The following is a 22,949-nucleotide window of genomic DNA, read 5'->3' on the forward strand; positions in this document are numbered from 1 at the left end:
CCCACACTCTCCCCTTTGGAAATGTGGAAATGGTACATCAACTTTCTAGTGGAGGAGGTTTCACTTGGATTAGTTCTCATTGCAAAGCACAATATAACAACTCATGCAATCGAGTGAAAGCAAATTTGTGCTTTATCCCTCATCAAAGCATCAAATTTTGTCCAAGCACGCCAAAAGGTATAGGCCTTCTTGCAGAGGAACAAGTATTGACAAATATTGAAGAGCAAACAAAAGCAGACGAAGCTGTCGACAAAATATCTACAAGTGCTCATCCTTTGCTAAAGACTAAGAAAGGATCAAAGGCTTCTCCATCACCTTCCAATTTTGAACCTACCAAGGACCATCCATTCATGTTTGTACCTCAAGAACAACCTATGACATAAGAGAGCAAAGGGACCCTTGAAAACGGCATTTCACAATGAGGGTAGAGAGATTGTCGAGCAAGACGTACTAGATGTATCTATGCTAATGCATTGGCATTTAATGTTGTTCACTCACCTTATTGGCAAAAAATGTTGAGACCAATTAATGAGGCCCCAAAGGCATTCAAGGAGAAGATATGTACTTCCTTATTGGATAGAGAGGTGAAACATGTAGAGGACTCCTTGAAGCCCATCAAGGATTCATGGGTTGAAATAGGGGTACCCATCATATCTAATGGATAGAAGATGCAAGAAATTGCCCATTGATAGATGTTATTGCAATGTCCCCTAAAGAGGCAATGTTTTTTAGAATAGTGGATTGTGAAGGGCGGGTGAAGAACAGTCCATTCATTGCTAACAATCTTTGCCAAGCCATTAAGGAAGTTGGCCCTTGAAATGTTGTACAAGTTGTAACAAACAATGCCAAAAACTGTAGGGATGTTGGGTTATTGGTTGAGGAGCACTATTCACACAATTTTCACTCACTCATCCTAATGCTGCAAAAAATTGGCAACAAAGTTGAATGGATCAAACAATTGTATGTTGATGCCAAGGAAATCCAAATGTTCATCACCAACCACCATATGTCACAAGGCATATTTAGCAAATTCTTGAGATTGGAATTGTTGAAGATAACTTAAATAATAAATATGTTTCACTTTAGTAAAAAAAATTATTTTTTTATTGTTTTTATTTTGAAATAGGTTGTTGAGACCCGTTTTGCCTCCAGCACACTTGTGTTGAGACGACTTGTGAAGGGTTGTGAGGCACTATCTAGCATGGTAATCAACAATAATTGGAGCCTATGGAGGCAATCTAGCACTACAAGGGCAGCAAACATTAGGAGAATGATACTAGATGACACTTGGTGGGATCGTGTTGAGTACCTCCTAAGTTTAACTAAGCCTATATTGAGCATGATCCTTTATACTAACATAGATAGGCCTTGTTTGGGTGAGGTATATGATGGCATTGACTCAATGGCCGAGAAGATGGAAGTCATCATAAATAAAAAAGAGCAAGATCCCAAAGAAACATTCTACAAAGAACTACAGAAAATCGTATTGGAGAGATGGAACAAAATGACCACTCCAATGCATCTCCTTACCTTTGCATTGAGTCCCAAGTAGTATTATAGTCGACAACTCCTTACTGACACAAGGGTTTCCCCATATAGATCACAAAATTGCTCAAAGGTACAAAGCATCACTTCGCAGACTCTTTCATCGTGACATACCGTCCATAGTGAGGGTTGAATTCATGAGTTTTGCAAGCACAAATCATTGTGGTCCTAAAGCTCTTTGGGACAAGTATAGAGTTGATGCTCATAGTTGGTGGTACTTCCATGGAGAATCATAACAGCACCTACAATCTCTTGCCATCAAAATTTTATCGCAAGTTCTTAGTTTTATTAAAAAATATCTTCTATCTTGCTTTTAAGTTGACTATTTTATTTATATTTTAACTTTATTTAGAACTCTTAATTCTCTAATTTCAAAATCTTGATAGGTTGCTAGTTCATCTTCATCTGAGAGGAATTGGAGCACATACTCCTTCATCCACTCAATTAAGAGCAATAGACTACACTCCAAAATGGCGGAGGACTTGGTGTTTATGCATTCAAACTTGTAGCTCCTCACACACAAAGAAAATCCTACAAACAAGGGGAGACAAAGAAGTTGGATATCAATCCAGAGCATGCTATGTTGGATGATTCGATTTCCCGCCTTGCTGCAATTGGAGTTGATGACGACCATGAGCCACCTATCGATCATGAGACTGAGAATGTTCGTACCGCTGCCAATGCTAGTGCCACTGCCCCTACCAATGGCAGTATTTGTAGTTCTTATAATTTTACCACTATGATATTTTTTATGACCCATATGATATTTGATCAATGATGGCTGATTTTTGACACTTGACATTATTATTTTTGAACAAAAACATTAATATGGTGATGTATTTTGCTATGTTATTTGAACAAAAAGTTTAATATATATCATGAAAATCGAGTTTTGCCTATTAATATGGTGGTGTATTTTGCTATGTTATTTGACCGTTAACATAGTGGTGTATTTTGAACATAATTACTCTGCATATATGTATATATTTTATTTTTATATGTTTTGTATGGACAAACCCAAAACAACCAACCCCCAAAAAAAATCGACCAAACCCATGAACCTAACCCTCAAACCCAAACCTAAGACCAAGCTAGAACCAGCAACTTAGCTTACAGGATTTTCTTTAATAGTTTCATTGTATTAATATAATATTAAAAACTTTGATGTCTTTATGTTTAAAAAGTAAAAATTAATTAGTTTATAATATTTATATTTTTTTTTTCTATATTTAATTATGTCAGCTATATTTTCAACTTTATAGTTTAAACGAAATGTCGATTGTGTTTTAGTTTTTATGTACACAACCAAGACATGGACAGCTAAGATCCACGTCTCTTGCAACATAACTCTCAATACCCATCGAGGAGTGTATAAGAGAATTGTTTCAACTAAGGGAAAGGGGAGGAGAGGATATATGAGGGGAATTACTAAGAAAGATCATTGAAGAATCAGATCTGGGTCTAGATATTCAGGCGAGACAGCTGCAAGGCTAATTAATAGAGGTATGTTCTAACTGTGGGAAATAAAATATATAATTTTGAAATGTCTAAACTTAGATATATGGTGATAGTAATAATTATAAGTTATTCAATATATATATATATATATATTTGTTGTTTAATATATAGTATATATGATATGTAGGAGGTATATGATAGATAATGCACACACTATATATCGATGATTTATTAAGGTATCTGATTATGAATTAAATTCATGCCTATGTTATTAAAGATGATATGTTGCTGGATTTTGACCCTGAATCTTTGCTAATGCCTACAAAGGATAGGGAGTTTGTGGAGGGAGAGGCAGAGTAATTCGGTCACTCGATGGATGGTCCCAAGATGGGTAAGAAACCTTGAGGGAATCCGCGTGGAGACTGTTTCATGCACCCTCAGCACAGTAATTCTACCATCCTCCATTAGGATAAGGAAAGAGGAAAGGACAAAAATCCCTTCAAATTGTTTATGGCAAGAAGCTATGTAGCAATGTAATGTTCTTCTCAAAGTCTTAAGGTTACTAATAAATATACCTTGATTCTTATATGTATGATTTAAATTGTAAACCTAACCATGATAAGAGTATATGCTTGTATATGTTTATTAAATTATTATGTATGATATGTGCAGGACCTGAAGGCAAGTCTTTCATTTGCAAGTTAATTGCTTGGTAAGTTCAAAAATTCCTTATCCTAACTTGTGTAATCTATGATCTTAGGTCAAGGTAGCGCAACTTAATAAGGGGACATTACATATAAATATATTCTTCTGTCTTATTTTCACACCATAAAGCTAACAATACTATTCTCTCTAATGGTGAAACCTAGATGAACACAAAATGAAAGCATAATCATCACTGGTCCCTGATTTGATAGAATTGCATGCATACTAAATCCCTAGCAGCATTTGTTTCAATGGATCCAGAACAATTGTATGTTAGAGACAGGCCTTAATCTGGTCTCTAGCATACACCATCTATCTACTTTATATAGAAACACTGACTGCATCTTTTTATGTAATGTATTACTAAAAATAATAATTGTATCATCAAGAATTGAATTGTTACAAATAAACAGGTTAAGCAAACTTTCCAGTAGATGCAAATGAAATAGTTCTTAATTACAAATTAACAATTATTTGTCCATGTATGTATACTAAGCTTGCTTAAATAAAAACTAAAATACACATTACAAACTTAGTTTATTTTAGTTTTTAGTTCAACAAAACCGGACAAAGACAAAAAGAATATATTGAAAAGCAAATCAGATTAATCTCAGAGATATAAGTGAATCTAAGATGTGTTCACAGTCGAACTAATATAATCAGCATACAAGATCAATGGGCATTAAATTCCAGTTACACTTAAGAAAAAAAAAATCTATGGTGCTGAATCTGTGGCTACATTTCATGTCATAAAGATTAATCTTTCTCAATAAGACCAGCTAGAATATATCATTTGTCAAACAATACAGAGCTGACGTATGAGATCTACTAATCATGATTCTGGAAGAAAATGTTTTTTCATATTCCAACAGTTCCAACTATGTCTTTAAAAAATCCAGAACTAACAGGAATCCCTTTTATGCAGCCCCAATTACACCCCAAAAAGACTGAACAGCAAGCATTTTAAACGCTTCATAGCAAACTTATATGACAAAACTGCTAGAAAGGAGAGTTCGATATCAAATTCTCTATAGTAAAAACTACAGCAAAGATCATTTAGACACTGTACCTGTTTGCCATCTCCTGGAAAAGGTATAGCTTGTTCTATGTATGCAGAACTTCCTGAAACAACAAATATTCATCTATATATGATGTTGATGCAGTGAGAACTAATAAAAAAATATTACAGAGAGAACAAATGTACTATAAAGTTGAACAAAATCAAAATATTAGATGTTAATTCGTTTCCACAGCCCATTCTCCTTGTAAGTTTTTCAGGTTTTAGCTGTTTAGGATAAACTGAATACAACAAATTATCTTACACCATTAAAATAAAACCCAACATTCAAACATTAACATTACATACACCAAATTTATTCCAATTGTGCTATGTACTTCTAAGATGTGCTTGTAAAAGAAATTTGCAGACTACACTTCTTCCACACATGCTTATAAGCATAATAAAGATCATTGCACTTTGCAAGTTAGTACTGTGAAGCAGACAAACTATTTGATAATAAATATGAAACACAGAGTAAACAATGATCCTAACATGCAAAGAATCATATATAATGTAAATACATGTATGGTTCCAAGCTCTTGGCATGGAGTCAAAATAGCACTGCAACTATTGACTTGACCTAATGCAAACTGTTAATCGATGGTAAAAATTGCAACATAAAATTACAGGGAATACTCTCAAGAGTATAAACAGATACATGCCGTCTTATGGCATAAAATAGTCAATACACAAATGTTAGAAATTAGGATCTAAGGGTATTGTTGATGTGTGTTTTAGGCACATAACATTCAGAATAAAATACCAAAGCACTTTACCCTCTCTTGAACAAAATCACCTCAGATGCTAAGGGTAAGATCAACTATAATGATTCCAAAGTTTATACATGTCAAGTCTTGACGAGTGGGTAACTCAATGGTCGATGTGAATTGTTGTTTTCACTTGGGGACTTACACAAATGTTCGAATCAACTTCATAGATCATGGATATGCAGAATAGGTGTGCTAATAACTTAGGATATGGTAATGTAGCTCTCGACTTAAGACTTACTAAAAAATGGGCAAAAGGAATAGGGTTCAGGAAATCTATTCTAAATCTGGGAATGTAGGAAATGATGAACAAATTAAGTGGAATCGAACTAGGCAAGGTTTCACAAACAGTTTTTGACACGAGCTTAGTGCAATCATCTAAGGTATACTTATTGATTTTCAAATTATTACCATCAAACATTGAAACCATCCAGATTGATGCATATCAAGGGACGCACAATAATTGAACTTAAGCTTGCATAAATTTCCAGTTGACCACACAAAGCGCACTTACCAATGGCAAGGGGCTAGTGGTATGGATTAAGGATTCCACACAAATATACTCAACAAATCTTCCACTCAATCTAACAAACATGAAAATAAATTCTAATCTAACTTGGAGGAATTGAGAACCTTGAATGCAAACTAACACTTGAAAGACAAAATCACCATCAAGTCGAACAATGATTTATATTCAAATAGCTACAGCATATACCAACAATTCTACAAAACTCTCTCTTACAAATGAGAGACAATGAGGTATATATAGAGTCTCATACAAAATGGATGGCCAAGATTAAAAATAAATCAAGGGCCAAGATCATGCCAACAAAACCCTAGAATTGCCCTAATTAGGGTTTACATCATAAATGGCGCCACCAACATATGGCCCAATAGAAAGACACCTAGTCATCAAATGGGGAATCTTCGAGAAGATTCATCCCTGCATCTCTCTCTCTCTCCTAGCATACTCCAAGAATCTAGCCAATACAAAATCTAACTCCTCCATGGAAATGCTAGGTAAGGTATCCTGTTGTAAATCAATCACGTCCAACGCATCCGAGCAAACATCCAAAGTGTTCTCCCAATCTGGCTTGAGCTTCCGCGAACCATGAACATGAATCAACAAAGAGACCAAATCATCCATTTGACTCTTCTTCAAAGAGTCCAACTGACAAAAATACATAAGTCTCATCTTGTCTCTTAATTCGGCTAAATGTAAACCACTAGCATCACTGACACCAACCCCCAATAACTCCTCTATTGAGGCAAGGACCTTCAACTGAATATCATGAATTCATCCTTCCGTCTCAGCACAACTCAATTGTTCTCATAACCTGATTTCTTCATGGCCAATGAACAATACCAACCATGGAAATCGTATATATCTCCATTGTGCAAAACATTCTCCCTAACCAACGTGGACTTAGGAACCTTTTTCAAAACCCTGAGGCGTGGAATAGTCTTCTCCTAAATAGGCTTGAATTCTTCCCAAACTCCTCCAAATTAGTGGATTCTGAACATGAGCCCAGTTATCTTGTCAAATGCCTGGACAAACTGAGTAAGGAAATCATCCGCCTGTCTCCTTGTATTCTCAATCCATTTCTCCACCTCCGAGAGTGTATTTCTCGCTGCCTCATAATGTGAATGTAGTCCACGATCAGTTGCAATAGAGGAAATAAGGGTGGGATTCTCATGCATTACCCCTGCAATGTACTCTCTAAGTCTGATATTCTCTTCTTTGTAATTCTCCTTTTCTTCAATCTCTCTATCCAATCTCGCACCGATTGCCCTAAGGTTATCACCAACCTCCTAAAATTCCTACTCTCTTGTAGTACGGTCAAGGGCAACTGAAGTAATCTGGAAATCCATGGGAGTAGCAATGTCTGTCGTCACACCTGCAACGGGAACAACCACCTCCGCAATCAGCATTCCTGTTTCATCTCTAGCTATGTCTAACAAAATCTCAGCTCTCTTAGGCTCTTTCTCCTTATTGGTCCTAGCTAAGTAGTCATAAATGTCATCAACAGGTTGTGCCTCTATCATTTTCTTACTTTTCTCCATACTCTTCATCAGCCAATTAGGAATAGCGGCCATCTCCATACCATCATCGAGACACATATCTCGATCAAGCTCTCTCAATGCCGAGATAACATCGTCATCATCATTAGGATTATTCCTGGTCGAAACATATACATTCTTTCCCAAACTAACCTCCAAAAGGACTGTAGGGGATCCCGACTGATCATCATCCTCATTAGGTGGAGCAGATGTCATTGTGACATGTAAATCCTGAATATTCTCTGGTAGTATCACTGTGTTGGAACATTGCTCGAACTCCATATTCTGTTCTAGCATTTCAACGTCCTTGATTAATGAGACATTGAGAGGTGGGGAAGGAATGAAAGGCGAAGGAATAGTAGTCTTTTGTTTCTTCTTCTTGACCTCCTCAATCTTCTTCCCTCTAGCCTTGACTTCTCCTTGTGTGTTTTTCCTTCTTTTGGGAGTTTGACTCTCCTCACCCACATGAATCCTAACATCACTGATAGTACTCTGATCATCCTTGAAAGCGGATTCCTCCTGTTTCATCTTTTCATAAGTGAAGGTGACACCCATATCAACTAACTTATTCATCTAAATATCTACCCATGCTTGGGAGAAACTCAAGACCTCTCTCGTCAATAAATTCAAACCTATTTCTTCTAATTCTAACCAATTAGGCAATAGAATCGCCTTCTTCATTTCATTTTCATATTGTGGATGCGTATGATCCCTATCATCTAACACTTGGTCAAGAATGAGAAAAAGTCCACGCTTCCTCATGAAATCCACTGACATCCTGGACCACATTCGTCTCTTCACTACCTACTCGTCCATCAGGTTGGCCCAATAATCGTCTATGTCTACCTTGTGGATGAACTTCTCTCCCCTGATCCTTCCAACCTTCTTATCTGGATCAAATCTTTCTCTTTTCTTGTATGTTGCAAATCGATAGAATGCAAGCTCCTCACTTGTTGTGCTAGCTGCTAAGCCGGACTGGCAAACCTCCAACGTTTTCCGAACTGAAATAGGAAATGTCATACCCGTTATGTGCTTTTCCTTCCGGATAGAATCAAACTCCAAAAGTTGTCTCACCACTTTCAACAAGATCACTCTGTCAAAAGGATACCTAGGAAGCCTGTAGGGTTTGGATTGAAACCCATGAATCCTAAGGTATGTGAAAGTGGGAAACTATATATACCACGATCCATATTTCTCTATCAGCTCTGTTGCCTCCTTGGACAACCTCCTGTGGACTCCACCTTGCAGCATCCACGTGATGTACATTGTGAATACATCATTCACTCTTAATTCTATACATGTTCAGCTGTGGATAGCACTCATAACTCCTGAATTGTCCTTTTCCATTCCCGACTTCACCTTTGCAAATCAATCCTTTGTATGTAACAAACCATGCAAGCAGGTACACCAAATAGGAAGTCAGTGAATCACTTGGACTACTCCACATTCTTCAGCTGAAAGTCAAGGTTGTCATTTATGATTCTAGACCAATTTATTAATGTTCCTTTTAGACAATCCTGGATGAAATAGAGCATCCATCCATCATATATTGCACCCTATGGCATCCACATCACTCGGTTAAGAAGGAATACTAAATCACTATATTCCTCTTTGAAGTCTGTGCACATGAGTGTCTTGGGTGCCTTGGAATGATGAATCCTAGGCTCGATCATCCACTCCTTATTCACCACGGTTTTTCACGCATCCACTTTCTTCTTATATCAGTTTTCATATTCATCTTTAGTTATATCCTTCATGTCTGCTCCACATGGAATTCCAAACACCTCAGCAAGGTAGGCAATGACAACACCCTTAGGAGTCATTCGGGAGCGAGGATCATAACATCATGCACACTCCAGGATAAGTTCATTGCATTGTATGGATTGCAGAAATCCAGCGGTCTAATAAATGCCTCTCTACATAATGTTCACATAGGTTGGGGAAGCGATCTGGCTTCCAATTCTGAACATACGTTGTCGCATTTGGTTCATGTTTAGGAAATGCATGTTCGTGTCTGTAATCTCCTTCCATCGGATGACATCTTGGATTCTAAATAGAATCCAGTCTCAAGTATCTTCTGTTGTTCTCTCCTTTCCTTGAGTCCGGACTTCGACATCGTACCTGTACGAAGCTAGAAGTTAGAACTTAGGAAAATAAATAATATTCTTGACAAAATTCCTGATTTCTTAATGATTTAGACTAATTTTGGGTATGGAAATCACGAAAATAATCCACGCTCTTGATAGATTTCAACAATTGGATACAAAAATGTGACAAGGTTGGGGTATAAAACACTCATTAAGTTCATCAAAAATCAATAACTTTCAGACCAAAGTCTGAAAACGCCTCCTTATACTTAGAAATTATGTTCAAATTAGAATGCAAAGGAGTATACCGGATCAACAATGACTAAGGAAAAGGTGTCAAAGGTTGTGTTTTCACACAAAACCAAGTCTGAAGACATCTTCTGAAGTCAACAATGGCTCCCAACAAATCTGAAGACAACTTGCAACTTCACAAATCAATCTCTAAAAAACATGTTGCAATCACCCAGATATGCACAAACTTGATGAAAATCAATTTTGATGATGAAAGCAATCATATCCAAGAATGTAGGTATGGCTGGCAAAAGTTTAATTTTCTAAGGACAAGTCTGAAAATGGATTACTTCAGACTTACCAGCACTTTGGAAAGTGATTAAAATCCCTAAAAATGATTGACAAATGACAAAGGAATGGACTCCAAGCAAAATCGCCAAAGGTGTCAGGTGGCTGGAAATGAAAATCTCTAAGGACAGCAGCCAATAATGGAATTTACAGACCTGCAACAGCTCTGAATAACTCTGAAAATAGACTGAAAATGACCTCCAATCAGCCTCTAGACAAAATCACCTAAGGCACGCATGAAGTGAAAACGCCATGTAGGTCTGAAAACGAATTTTCCAGCCAGCATGAAGGTGCAAGATATCAACAATGGAGGCAAAACTCAGGTCTGAAACACCAATCAACAAGCTCCCAGAAAAGGCGTCACCAATGGTGAAGGAAAATCGTCAAAGATTGGAGGTGAAAACCTCACAAACACAAAATCGCCCTCTCCACCAAAATCGCCAACTTCAAAAAAAATCGCTCTCTCCAAAATCGTGGCAAATAACATCAATGGCAGCCACCAAGAAAATCGCCCTGCTGAAAATGGAGGAAAAAATGCCAATGAAACTAATCTTCAATCAAGTGTGTCACTTAGACACTTTGCCAAAAATCGCCAGCTGGAGGAAAAATCGCCCTTGCATGAATATGCTTGGCAAATATAATGATAAAATAATGTTGGGGCGTCCACATCTGCACTCAAAGGGGCCAGCACGCAAGGAATGATGTGATTAAGGACCACAGCGGTAAAAATAAAATAAATACGATTTGCTAAAGAATAAAGTCAATAAGTCTCATCTACGGGAATATGAAGAGAGCAAAAACAAGGATAATATTACAGTAGACGAAAAAGGAATACATTTCCTATTGAAGAAGAAAACACACTGGGGAGTCACGGGAAAACAAATCTGCACTCAGCATTCAGGAAACGGGACTTATATTCAGGAGCCAGACACACAGAGGAAGTTCGATTGCCATGGAAAGGCATTCACAAAGTCATTGGAGGTAACTCTGTACCGATAAGGGAGGCAGCAGGTATGAACCCTTTCACTGAATATTCCCAGCATGAGGATAATAAATTTAGTTAAATTCTCAGTATTACTGTATGTTCACAGAATTATAATGATAACTGATTTACAATATCACTGATTTGTTAAGATAGAACTGTCTCCTAAACAATCTAGTTAAGTCTTAAGTGTATTGGGATAGATTAATTATGGTTAAAACAAGCCTAATCTTAGTAGGGGACATTACAAATTCACAAGGTGAAACAAGTGAGATGGGATCCTGCTCTAGAATTGCACAGAGAATGCTTCTTATCAGGTGGAAAAGACTGTGCCTTCCACTCTGCAAAGTTCGATGGTTGGCTTGGGAAAAGAACAAATGTTGTTGCTAAGGACATTACACATGCTGCAATTACTCAATGAGTCTATCTTGAGCCCAAGCTAGGATAGGCCTAAGCTGGATTAGGACAAAGGCAACTCAAATTTAGTGTTGCTTTAAGCCAAAAAGTCAGATTATGACTCATTCCAATCCCCTTGCAAATGCCTAAAAAAAGGGTGAGGTTTGATGGAAATATTGTCATTGATGTCAAAGCTGTGAAGAAGTTGTCTTTGATGTCAAAGGAATTTGTTAATGAAGATTTTGATGAACAAATAGTTGATGAACATATTATGTGATGAGATTGCTATACTATGGAGATTGATGAACATATTATGCTATGGAGGTTGAAGGGAGATTGATGGAAACTTGTCATTAATGTCAAAAGAATTAGTATACTTCATAGTATACTTTATTGTGTTGATGCCACAATCGGGTCTACAAAGCATATATTTATGATTGGCAATACTGTATATTCTAATACAGCAGTAAATGGGTACAAAGTATAGTATGTACACAGCAGTAAAAGGGCCTACAGAAAACAGAAAATTATATAGTCCCAGCAGTGAACAGTTCCAGTAAATGGCATGTATTGTCTACAAAGAATAGTATGTAAAAAGCAGTAAAAATATACAAATGTTATCACACAGATTTACACCGGTCTGATATATGTTAGGAGGCGGCACAGCATATAGCCAATCGTATTCATATGCCTGTGAATGGATACTGTAGCATACCGTATTTCTAAGATATTATAACATACCGATCTGATACTGTAGCAAATCATGGTTCTGTGTGACAGCTACGTAGTCAATAATTAATACGTAGTTCACAAAGTTATTCATTAACAGCAACCAATGAAAAAGACAAAACAGAAAAAAAGACAAGTAAAAATAAAAGAAATAAAAAAAGGGGCCCACCTCATTATGCTAGCCCCCACTAAAAGACAAAAAGATCATCCTACGTAATGACTTGTATAGTCATAAGTAAGGCAGCGATTAAATAAAAAGGAAGATAAAGTGGCAATTAATAATAAACAATTAATATGAAGAGTTTCGATTGGTATTTCCAAAAGGGTGTGAATTGTTAAAAGAGAAGATAATACGGGTGTGATGTATATTAACGAAAATAAGAAGAGGTGTGATTTCATAAATGAAATCTCAGTTTGCTTAATAGGGACGTGCCTCTTTGTTTCTAAAAGATGTCACTTCAAAGTATTATGAGAGATATAAAAAGAATGTGAGATAAGAGTGGAGAAAATACGTGGAATCTGAAGAAATATATGTGCGGAGTATGTCAGTGGAGAATAATAATTCTAAAATTATTTCAGACTGATACGTATATGCTGAAAAATTCAGAAGTGTGTGAGAGAATAATGTTGAGATTATAACTCAGAAATTAAAGAGTTCTAAGAAATATGTGTAAGTGTGTTAAAGGTGTGTGGGTATACAATGCTGAATAAATAATTCTGGAATAAAAAGTACGTGGAGTCTGGAAGAATATTTTCTGAATTGACAGTGTAATGTGTGGAATGTGAAGAATAAAATAAGAGAATATATCTGAAGAGAAAGTGTTGTGTGTGGGTTGGTGCTCACAAAACAGAATTTGGGGAGTTGGTGCTTCCAGTGGGTTGGTGCTCACAAAACAAAAATTTGGGGAGTTGGTGCTTCCAGTGGGTTGGTGCTCACAAAACAAAAATTTAGGGGGTTGGTGCTTCCAGTGGGTTGGTGCTCACAAACAATTGTAAAAGAAGAATTACATATATATATATATAACATCATTTTAGTGGCTTTCTCCCGCATTGGGTTTCCACTCAAAATTATTGTGTTCATGTGCATAACTATTTTTCAGTGATTGATCCTATCATATAAAATATTGAATTGGTAAAAAGTTTCATTATACTGATTCACCCCCCCCCCCCCTCTCAGTATAACTGTGTGCTCTTCAAGGTTCACCAAAAAATGAGCAAAGTTAGGTGTTTTAGAACTTTCGGCATTCCAATCCCCTTGCAAATGCCTTAAAAAAAGGCCGAAGTTCACCAAAACATGAGCAAAGTTAGGTGTTTTCAGAAATTTTGGCACTCTAATCCCCTTGCAAATGCATTAAAAAAGGTCGAAGTTCACCAAAACTTGAGCAAAGTTTTGGTGTTTCCAGAACTTTTGGCATTCCAATACCCTTGCAAATGCCTAAAAAAAGGCCGAAGTTCACCAAAACATGAGCAGATTTCGGTGTTTGCTAAACTTTTTGCTTGAAAAAGCCAAGGTTAAGGCCAAACTTTAGGCCAAGGATCATGTGTTTGCAATAGGAAAAAGGGGAGTGCTTGAGTCTTTTGTGTCTTCCTGCCACCAAAATTCAAACAAAGGCATCAAAGATCCCTCATGAACATAAGCAAAGGATTGCAGCATTAGATCTATGTGTTTAGGGCAGATATAAACTAAGGAAATGAAACAGAAACAAGGCATGAGTTGCATTACAGACCTATATTTTGTGTTTGCTAAAAGAATGACCTTATTCCCTAAACTTCTTCCAATGCCTAGAAAAGAACCGAAGTTTATACTGTTCCTAAGCAAAGTTTATAGTTTTCCAAAATGCCTGAAAACAATGGAGTTCTGGCCAAAGTTGATCAAAGCCTGACGAAAGTTAGGTATTTTATGAACTTTTTGCATTCAACCCCCTTGAAAAGACCGAAGTTTAGGCTGAGTTTCATGCATTGCCTTGCAAGCTTCAGTGGGAATAAAACCTTAGTTCCAACGATACTAAAAAGGCTGAAGTTCAGGCCGAACTTGCTTAGTTCGTGCCAAAATTTGGTGATGTTCTTAACACTCCCTCAAATGCCGACTAAACCTCAATATCAAGAGTAGTCTTCATTGCCATGGGACTTCCCTATGCCAAGATTGATCCTTGGATCACTTCCTCAAAGCCAAAAGACCCTCGTATATGCAATTGTAGAGTAATGTTCAAATCACAAAGAAGGTAATCAATTTGGGTTCCTTCAGGGAATGAGTGAATAGTGAATGAATGACTAGATGAAATGGTAATTGATCGTTAACCTGTGTGTCCATGCAGGATGAAGAACACAAAGGAGGCCATGTGGAGATGCTTGGGATAAAGTAAGGTCTACAACACTACCATCCAGAGCACTGATTTAACCGAAGGATTCCCAAGATAAAACCAAAAGAAGAATTCCATGCCAGTACCCTGAGGATGTCAGTGAGCAAACCCAAGGACAAAATAAGAAGGGGTTGGACGAGCAAAGGCCACTACCACCATCAACAAGAAGTTGAAAGCCAAGCCATGAGATCGAAGGAAGGATCACAGAGCAGTGTGTGGTAGGGCCAATTGGTGCCATTTCTAGAACAATGGAAAACAATGGTAGAACACATAGAATGCTACAGAAGTATGCAGAAACAAAAAATGAACAACTAAAGATGACAGAAAATAAATTTATTGTAATAGCAGTTTCTTTATTGTAAGATGACTACTTGTTGGCCTGGTTTAATGCAATTCAAAAAGGGGCCACAAGTTAGTTATTTCCGAGGTACCAAATTCACCGTTTTGTGCCTCGAGTGTAATGTCCCCTTCTCAATGATGTGCTTTCAGTGGTCCATTGGCCTATTCCGAAGACCTGTAGGCTATGTGGAAAGGAAAATTAGGGTTTCCAACTTTTGTGGAGTTTTGCACGAGCTTTCTAGGGTTTATCAAGAGGGAATCCTTCAGTTCTGTCTATGGTTTTCTTCTGGGTTTTTCATGGGCTCCAGGGTAGCATAACATGCATTGGATTTCTTGGTGAAGTGAGAACTTACTATTTTTAGTAAGTTAGGGTTTAGTTGTTTGGATGATGTTGTCTTACTGAGCTTTCCAAGCTCTTCCTCTAGGTGCAAAGATCATGATTTTCGGAGAAGTATTTCATGACTTACTATTTTTAGTAAGTGGCAGTATTGAGCGTTTCTAGTTTTAGCAGTCTCGGACAGGGTCCTGATTCAGCACAGTTCAGTGGCCTTCGTCGCACAGCTTCATCCTTGATTTTGATGTTAATCGGTACAGGAGTTATAAGTTATTGAATTAAATATTATTTCCTTATCCTGAGGTTTAATATTTAATTATTTTATTACTGATTAATTGTGTTTTGGGTGACTTAGGGAAAAGGATAAATATCTGCTACTAATATTATTATTTCCCCTAGTCAGGTGGTGTTGAGAATGATTAAACATGTCATGTTTATATTGTTTTAATATTGCAAGTTGTTCACCTAGCAAAAGTTCGAACTTTGCCTAGGGAGTTGGGAATAAGTGGATGCCATTTTGAGGGGACATATTTAATAAAATTCAAATGTGTTGGATGCCTTGGAGTGTAATGAAACAACATGTAATTTGGGGCGTATTTGTATGCATTTGCATTTGAATTTGCTGGAGCAAGAAGTTATAAATAAGAGCCTTGGGCTCTCATTTTGGTTATCTTGAAAAATGCATCGTTATGCTACCGGTTTGGCAATAGAAATCTCAGCTTCGAACTGAGCCTTCCTAGCTAAGTGCAGTTTCGTACTTGAAAGACAGTACCTAGCTGTTTTCCATGTTCTCTCAGTGATCTTTGTGAGTTTGTTGAAGTGAGGGATTGTTGGTTCTGCTGTAGTTCAAGTTTCAGTGTGTTTCCGAGCTGCTAGGAAAGTCATGGCTGAAGCATACTTTCATTCATAAGTCTTTGTGTGATCGCCTGCTGCTTCTGGGTATTGGCTCTTTGTTTTTCTATGTCCCAGGCGATGGTATTTGTAAGTGTTCAGCACTAATCTCTGAGTATTCATTTTTATATTGCAAATCAAAATTTCCAGCTTTGGCATTTTTCTCTGTGTGGGCATTTGGAAGCAAGTTGAGTTGAATGGGATATTTGGTGGTCAGTTTGTTGGTTGTTCTTGGTCATTATTGATATATTAGCAGTTTGGGTTTGGTTTGGAGTGATTTGGGCGAATTGTGACAGAGTTTTATGCATTTTAGTGTGTCTTGGTGCTGCTGGTAGTGCATTTCCAGCTTGCTGTCAAAAATTACAGATTTTCAGAAGTTAGTATTTGGGTGTGCATTTAGGAGTGTGAATAGATTAGTTGATTTGGGAGTGATTTGAAGAGATTTGGGTGAGTTTGGAGAGAGATATGAGTATGCCATAGCTTCTTGAAGTTGTTGGTCTGCGTATCATTGCTCCTAGAATTTCATAATTTCATGTTGAAGGGCTTTTGGGGAGTTAGCACTTGCTTGGGAATATTTATCAACTTGGACAGCATTACTTCTCTATTCAATCTCTCTATTTTCTATATTGTAAGGTTAAGTAGTAGTACTACTAACAATTTCTGATGTGTTCTTGCCCACTGCATAAGTGGAAGAGGCTAGCTTAGCCGCCTTCTTGCTTTGTAATTCAGTTTATGTACTCAGTCCTCCCACTAAATAAGTGGTCGAGTGATAAGTTTTATGCATTGTCCTCCCGCTGAAATATGCGGTAGAGTCATAGCTTAATGTAAAGTCCTCTCACTGAAATACGCGGTAGAGTGATTGAGTTTTAGTTTCTTGTTATTTCCCTTGGCTGGTTTACCGCCAAGAGTTCAGTTTTTATCCTGTTGGATAAGAAGAAGGGGTTGGCTTGCCACCCGTGCATTGTAATTTCAGTTTGGTTTATGGTGCTAACGTTCCCCTCAGCACTGTATGCTCTCACCCTCCCAAGTTGGGCTCTTGATGATCAGAAAGTGGAGGGTTCTTTTCAGTTGTATGGATTATTTCTCTAACCTTAACGGGTTATGGTGTTTGCTTTGTAATTCTTATTGCTAAAAACCAAAAAAAAATTAAGGGGAATATTACATCGAGCCTTGTGTATTTTTCTCTTCTATTTTTCTCTTCTAGTAGGATTAACTGAAAACAATTGAAGGTAGCTGAAAATATGGTTGATGCTTGTTGGGATTAACCAAAAAGTTGTCAAGGTATCTAGAAAGCAGATCAGAGCCATTAAATAGATTGACTCCTAGCCATTGATTCAGAATGTAAAATCTATAAAAGACCAGTGCCTCTCTCATTGTAAGAGGTTATAGTTAGAAAGGTTAGACAGTTAGAATTTTATAAGTAGCAATAGTTAGAAGTAATATTAGAATAGGGTAGAAATTGTTGGACAACAATTGTTGTAATAGATATTAGAACAAATGAATAAAGCGTTGAAGCATGGTGTTTTGCCATTTGCCCTAATCTGTTAGCATGGTTTATTTTCATCAAGTTAGTTGAAGTTCAATGACCTTAATGGTGAAGTGTGAGGGTATTTGATTTGATTTCATGTTCATACCATTGGAGGCTTACTAATTGTAAGTCCCCGTGCATGGTTAGTCTGAGCTTACCGTTGCTCTTACTTCAACTATGAATATTTGTTTTAGATTGCGCCAAAATTAGGTATCTAAATGAATATTCAGTCTGAAAATCCTTTTATTCCCTTTGGAGCTTGCACTATTCCTATGGAGTTGTGAATTTATCTCTGGCTAAGAAGGAACTAGTTTTATTTGAAATTTGTCTAACAACAACACCAATCGTTACTGTCATCATCCCTAGTATCTCTAAACCCTATCCCTTTGCTTTTAATTTCCCCAGTTTGAGAAGTAAAGCATCGCCAAATTGCCAAACCAAATACAAACCAGCTTGTCAGATGCATAAGTCCCCTCTTGTTCACAAGCAAAACACATTGACCCTGAGTTCTCCTAAGCAAGTCAAAACCTAACAGCTGGAACCTTGAGGTTATCTCCTATGATCAATCCGAATTCAACATTCTATGCATTGACCGAAAGTGCGGGCTTTCACCACCAACACATACCAATGGCATCAACCTTACCATGGCATTGAAGGACTGTCTTGGTAGATAGGTTGAGCCAAACATATGAAAAACTCTTTAAGGACATAACAATAGTATAAAGTTGACCATAACTAAAAAAAGTTGGAGACGCATCACGTAGTGCAAAGTTTCCAAGTTCTAATTATACCAAAATAGCACAACAAAAACTAACTACATCATAAGGAGGATCAAGGATTGGTAATTACAAATCTCCAAGGTTGATTTGGGATCTTGGTAACTACAGGAGCATTCTAATACGTGATTGCTTGAGGACAAGCAATCTTGAAAAGGGCAGATTGTAATGTCCCTTCTTCAAAATTAAAATAAAACCCAACAATTATCATACATAGTGCAGCAAATGTATTATCCAACACAACAAATGCAATCTACAAGGAAAAATCAATTTCTAGCCTTGAGGAAGGGTTAAGTAATATCATAAAATGAAATCATAATTAAAATTTAATAAAATTAATCAAATGGCATTTGAAGAGGTATGTCCTTTCAAGGAAAGCTATATTTAAGAGAGGCTAGGCAAGGAGGAGGAGACAAATTGAGAAATACCTGATTTCTATTCCTTGTTGGAGCATGGAGATTCAGCTCATTTAACCTGAGAACGGAAACCCTCCAAGTCTAGAATTGGAGGATGAAAACCCACAATTCCTTGGAGTTGTTTCATACAAAAATCACCATTTTGTTGATTTGACTGATTTTCAAGTAGATATTGATAACAAATTCTATGATGGATCACCGAGTGTGATCCGAAACATTGATGCAAAAATCTTGTACACAATTAAATCCAGAAACTGCACTCTTGTTTATATGATGGATTTTGGAAATCTCTTAGAACTGAACAATTTCTAATTAATAGCATTTGTTGTTCATCAGCAAATCTAATCACTATTTTTGAAGAAGGTTTATGCTGAGTGTGATCGTGGCAATCTAAGGACTAGTTAATTTAGATCACATGCATTTGGTTAATCCTTCCAACATCCTTGTGAAGAGTTGTACCTTTCCATAAAGGAGTTAAAAATTAACGTTTAATATTTAATGTAACTGTTTAATACTTAAGAACAAAAGATTTGAGGAATTACCATTATTAATCTACAACAGCCAATTCAGGAGCCTTGTGAATGGCCATTAACATTTAAATTTTGTGAAGAAAATTAAATTTGATAGAATATTACAAAATATAATATTCGATATACTTCAGTTGGGGCACTCTCACAGTGGTACACAATGATAAGTGCTGTCTTGCTAAATTGTCTCCTTTCCTGTGAATTGGAATTATCCAAAGGGCACTTGAAGTCTCCAACATCTATGATGATTTGAAAGGAGATAATCACATGTTACCTAATAGCTATAGGGTCCCCCATGAGGTTCTATACCTCAAAGTGACAGCCTGCTGAAGGAAAAGAACCATTACCTCTAATGCAAGTGGCTGAAGAAATTCCATAAAATCCACTAAGTCTCTATACAAACAATGATACCTCCTACAAATCTAATGGCAGATGTGGCACCATTTTATGATGCGCTATTTTGCCTTTACCTCTTGGAGAGAAAAAAGAAATTAGATTTTCTCAACACGTGAAATACGGTGAATCATCTCAAGTCAAAACTATGAGGAGCAAAAGGACAAAGTCAAAGATAAAGAGGCAAAAGGGTAAAATTAAGAGTTACCTAGTTCATTGGCCTTTGGGAAATGAAGAGTTGATTAGATAAGTGAAAGATTAACTAAATGATATATATTTACATGTACAGCATTAAATAGATCAAAATAAGAAGTGCATTGAAGTGTGTTTAAAGTATTTTCATCTTTGTGTTCATGTGCTTATTCATCCTGTGTTAATTTTAATACATGCTAGAAAAGAGGCCCAAAGAGAACCCCAAACATATCCAAACGGCAAGGAGTCTAAATGGTTGTTTCATAAATGAGTTAAAGGTTGCAAGATAGGATGTGCCTTAAAATCCAATAACTTTTAGAGATAAACATAAATTTCAAAAGATGAATACCTTTTGGAACCCCCAAACCACATAGAAGTGAAACAATAGATCTAGTATCAAGACGTCTACGAAATCTCTTGCCAATACATACTTGCACAGTAGGAGCATCATAAACCTGCTACAATAAAATGAGAACATGAAAAAATGTAGTTCTTCAAAAAGACTACTCTTTATATGATACAAAATCCAAAATAATAAATACATGATCCAATTCCCGAAATCAAATGAACTTGGGTACATAAGCAAAAACCTGACTTGGTACTAATATAACACATAATTTACACTTCTAAAGATTATTTATCTCCATAATATATTGATGTATGATTCAAACCAGAAATATACTAAAAAATCAATTAAGAAAAATTGTCACAAAAAAACAAGTTGTAAACATTACAACACGCAATAGAGATTAAAGCTATGTTCCACCAAGTTTCTAGGACGCGAGGATGGGGGGATGTGTTTCGAGGATGGGATTTTTCAAGGCCATTTTTCAGGATGATTGGAAATGACAATGGGGGAGGGTTGTGTGTATATGTATATGTATATGTATATATACACACTAAGTCCAGAAATCGGCGAATTTCAAGCATGAAGCTCGATTTTTTTCGAATTTCAAACTTTTTTAAAAAATACGTTCCAATTCGGCCATAAACTTTTTTAGGGATTTTGAAATGCATTTAGGGTTTTTTAAGATTGTCGGCATATTTTTTTCTAAAAGGTTCATCTCCGCCTTTGTAAACACAGAACTCTCGTGAAGAGGTGTAGATTTTCGGCGGATTTTGAAGTTGCATTGCGTGTGTCACCGTCGCTGCATGAAGTTGCAGTGCGTTATCTATTGGGTCGCCGTCGCTGCAAGCCTACAAGGGTTCCCGTTGCTGAAAAGCTTCCCGTCATTCTCACAGCCTTATACACTCATGTAATAATTTATTAGAAGTATTACATATATTTATAAATAAACAAAATTATATCAGGCGAATTTTATCCGATTTTTTTTTTTTTAATTTTCCCCTTGTCAAATTTTATCCGAATTTCATGGTCGTCGAATTTGAACCTTGTGACTTAGTATACACATGTACATGTACATGTACATATGTGTGTATGTGTATATATATATATGTGTGTGTGTGTGTATGTGTGTGTATGCATATATGTTTGTATATATACAGGGAAATCTCAAGTATTCATATGATAACATTGATAAAGCATTCATCATATTGACATATACATTATAGAATCCTTAAAACACAACAACAGAGTTCACATGAGACTCAAACAAATTAATATTTAATTGATTCCATAATTCATGTCAATGTGCTTATTATATAAAATTGAAAAATAGTAATACTAAATACACCAAAATGCCCAAAGGCTACAAGTTTGCACTTCAAATGTCAAAAAATGTATAACATTGTGATGGAAAGTATGATGGTTGCCTCAAACTGGTATCTCACAATACCACATCAAAATCAAGAGTCTTTCTAACTTGGATGAAAAATAATTTACTACAAAAATGAAGTCAAATGCTACTCATGGAGTGTTATGTTTAGTCATGTTAGGGTTAGAGGGGACTGGGGGACATAACATCATTTTAAAAAAATTAAGTTGGGCGCTTTTTTTTGTTTTTTGAGCATTAGAAAAAAGGGGACAGTCGATCATCCCCACTTTGTCCCTGAGTTGTCCCCTTTTTTCAAAAATGCCCCCGAAATTCTAGCAAATTTTAGAGATGGTTGGGAAATGTCTCCAAGCCATCCCCCATCCCCGAGATGTCACTAGTGCAAGTTCACGAGCAAAAAACCTCGAGGAAGTGTCCTCGTGTACCATTGGATTAAAGAGTAATTACCCACACAAGAAACTGATCTAAAATGGATTGTAATGAATTTGGGTTCAAGAATTGATTTTCATCCAAGAGTCAACTTTTCAACAAAGTATTATAGTTTGACAAGCTGTCAACTTTGATTTCTTCTCTTCACAATATAAATAAGCATCAGCAGGCAGGAAAGTTGACCAAGAAAACAACAAAAGTTGATACCTTAAAAAATTTGGAAGAATCTCATACAATTTGACATACAAACAGAAGTGAAATGAAGACCTGGAGAAGCAGGCTAACATTAAGTGTTTAGCTAATGTCAAGTTGTTTGGACAATGTTGAGCCACCTAGCCAACATCAAGCAATCTGACCAATGTCAAATGGTTTATCCAACATTAATATCTAATTGTTGGTTGATGTCAACATAATATCATGCATGATGACCAATGATGGTTATTTTGTTTGAATCAAACAAACTGGTTGGGTTCAAAGAGTTTGCCTAACATGAGACAGTTCCAGTGACATCAAGATGTTTGGCTAACATGAACATGTCAATTGATATGGCAATTGGCCAGTGTCACCAGGTTTTGACCAAAAAAGGTGTCCAAGCAATCGATGCAATTACAAATAGTTGAGATGTATTTAAGGATACAACAAAGATCAAAATTGCAAACTGA

General features: G+C 36.6%; 1 protein-coding gene across 6 annotated transcripts in view; it reads right to left on the reverse strand.

Annotated features, from left to right (window-relative positions):
• Positions 1–22,949, reverse strand: part of LOC131039133 (Holliday junction resolvase MOC1, chloroplastic) — a 155,318-nt gene that overhangs the window by 112,636 nt on the left and 19,733 nt on the right. For all 6 annotated transcript variants that reach the window (XM_057971791.2, XM_057971794.2, XM_057971792.2 and 3 more), the window contains exons 2-3: positions 20,475–20,580; positions 4,778–4,830 (exon numbers count right to left, since the gene is read on the reverse strand). In XM_057971791.2, coding sequence (XP_057827774.1) covers positions 4,778–4,830; positions 20,475–20,580 — 159 coding nt within the window. The remainder of the gene's footprint in view (positions 1–4,777; positions 4,831–20,474; positions 20,581–22,949) is intronic.

Source organism: Cryptomeria japonica, chromosome 10 (genome assembly GCF_030272615.1).
Source record: "Cryptomeria japonica chromosome 10, Sugi_1.0, whole genome shotgun sequence".
NCBI lineage: Eukaryota > Viridiplantae > Streptophyta > Pinopsida > Cupressales > Cupressaceae > Cryptomeria > Cryptomeria japonica.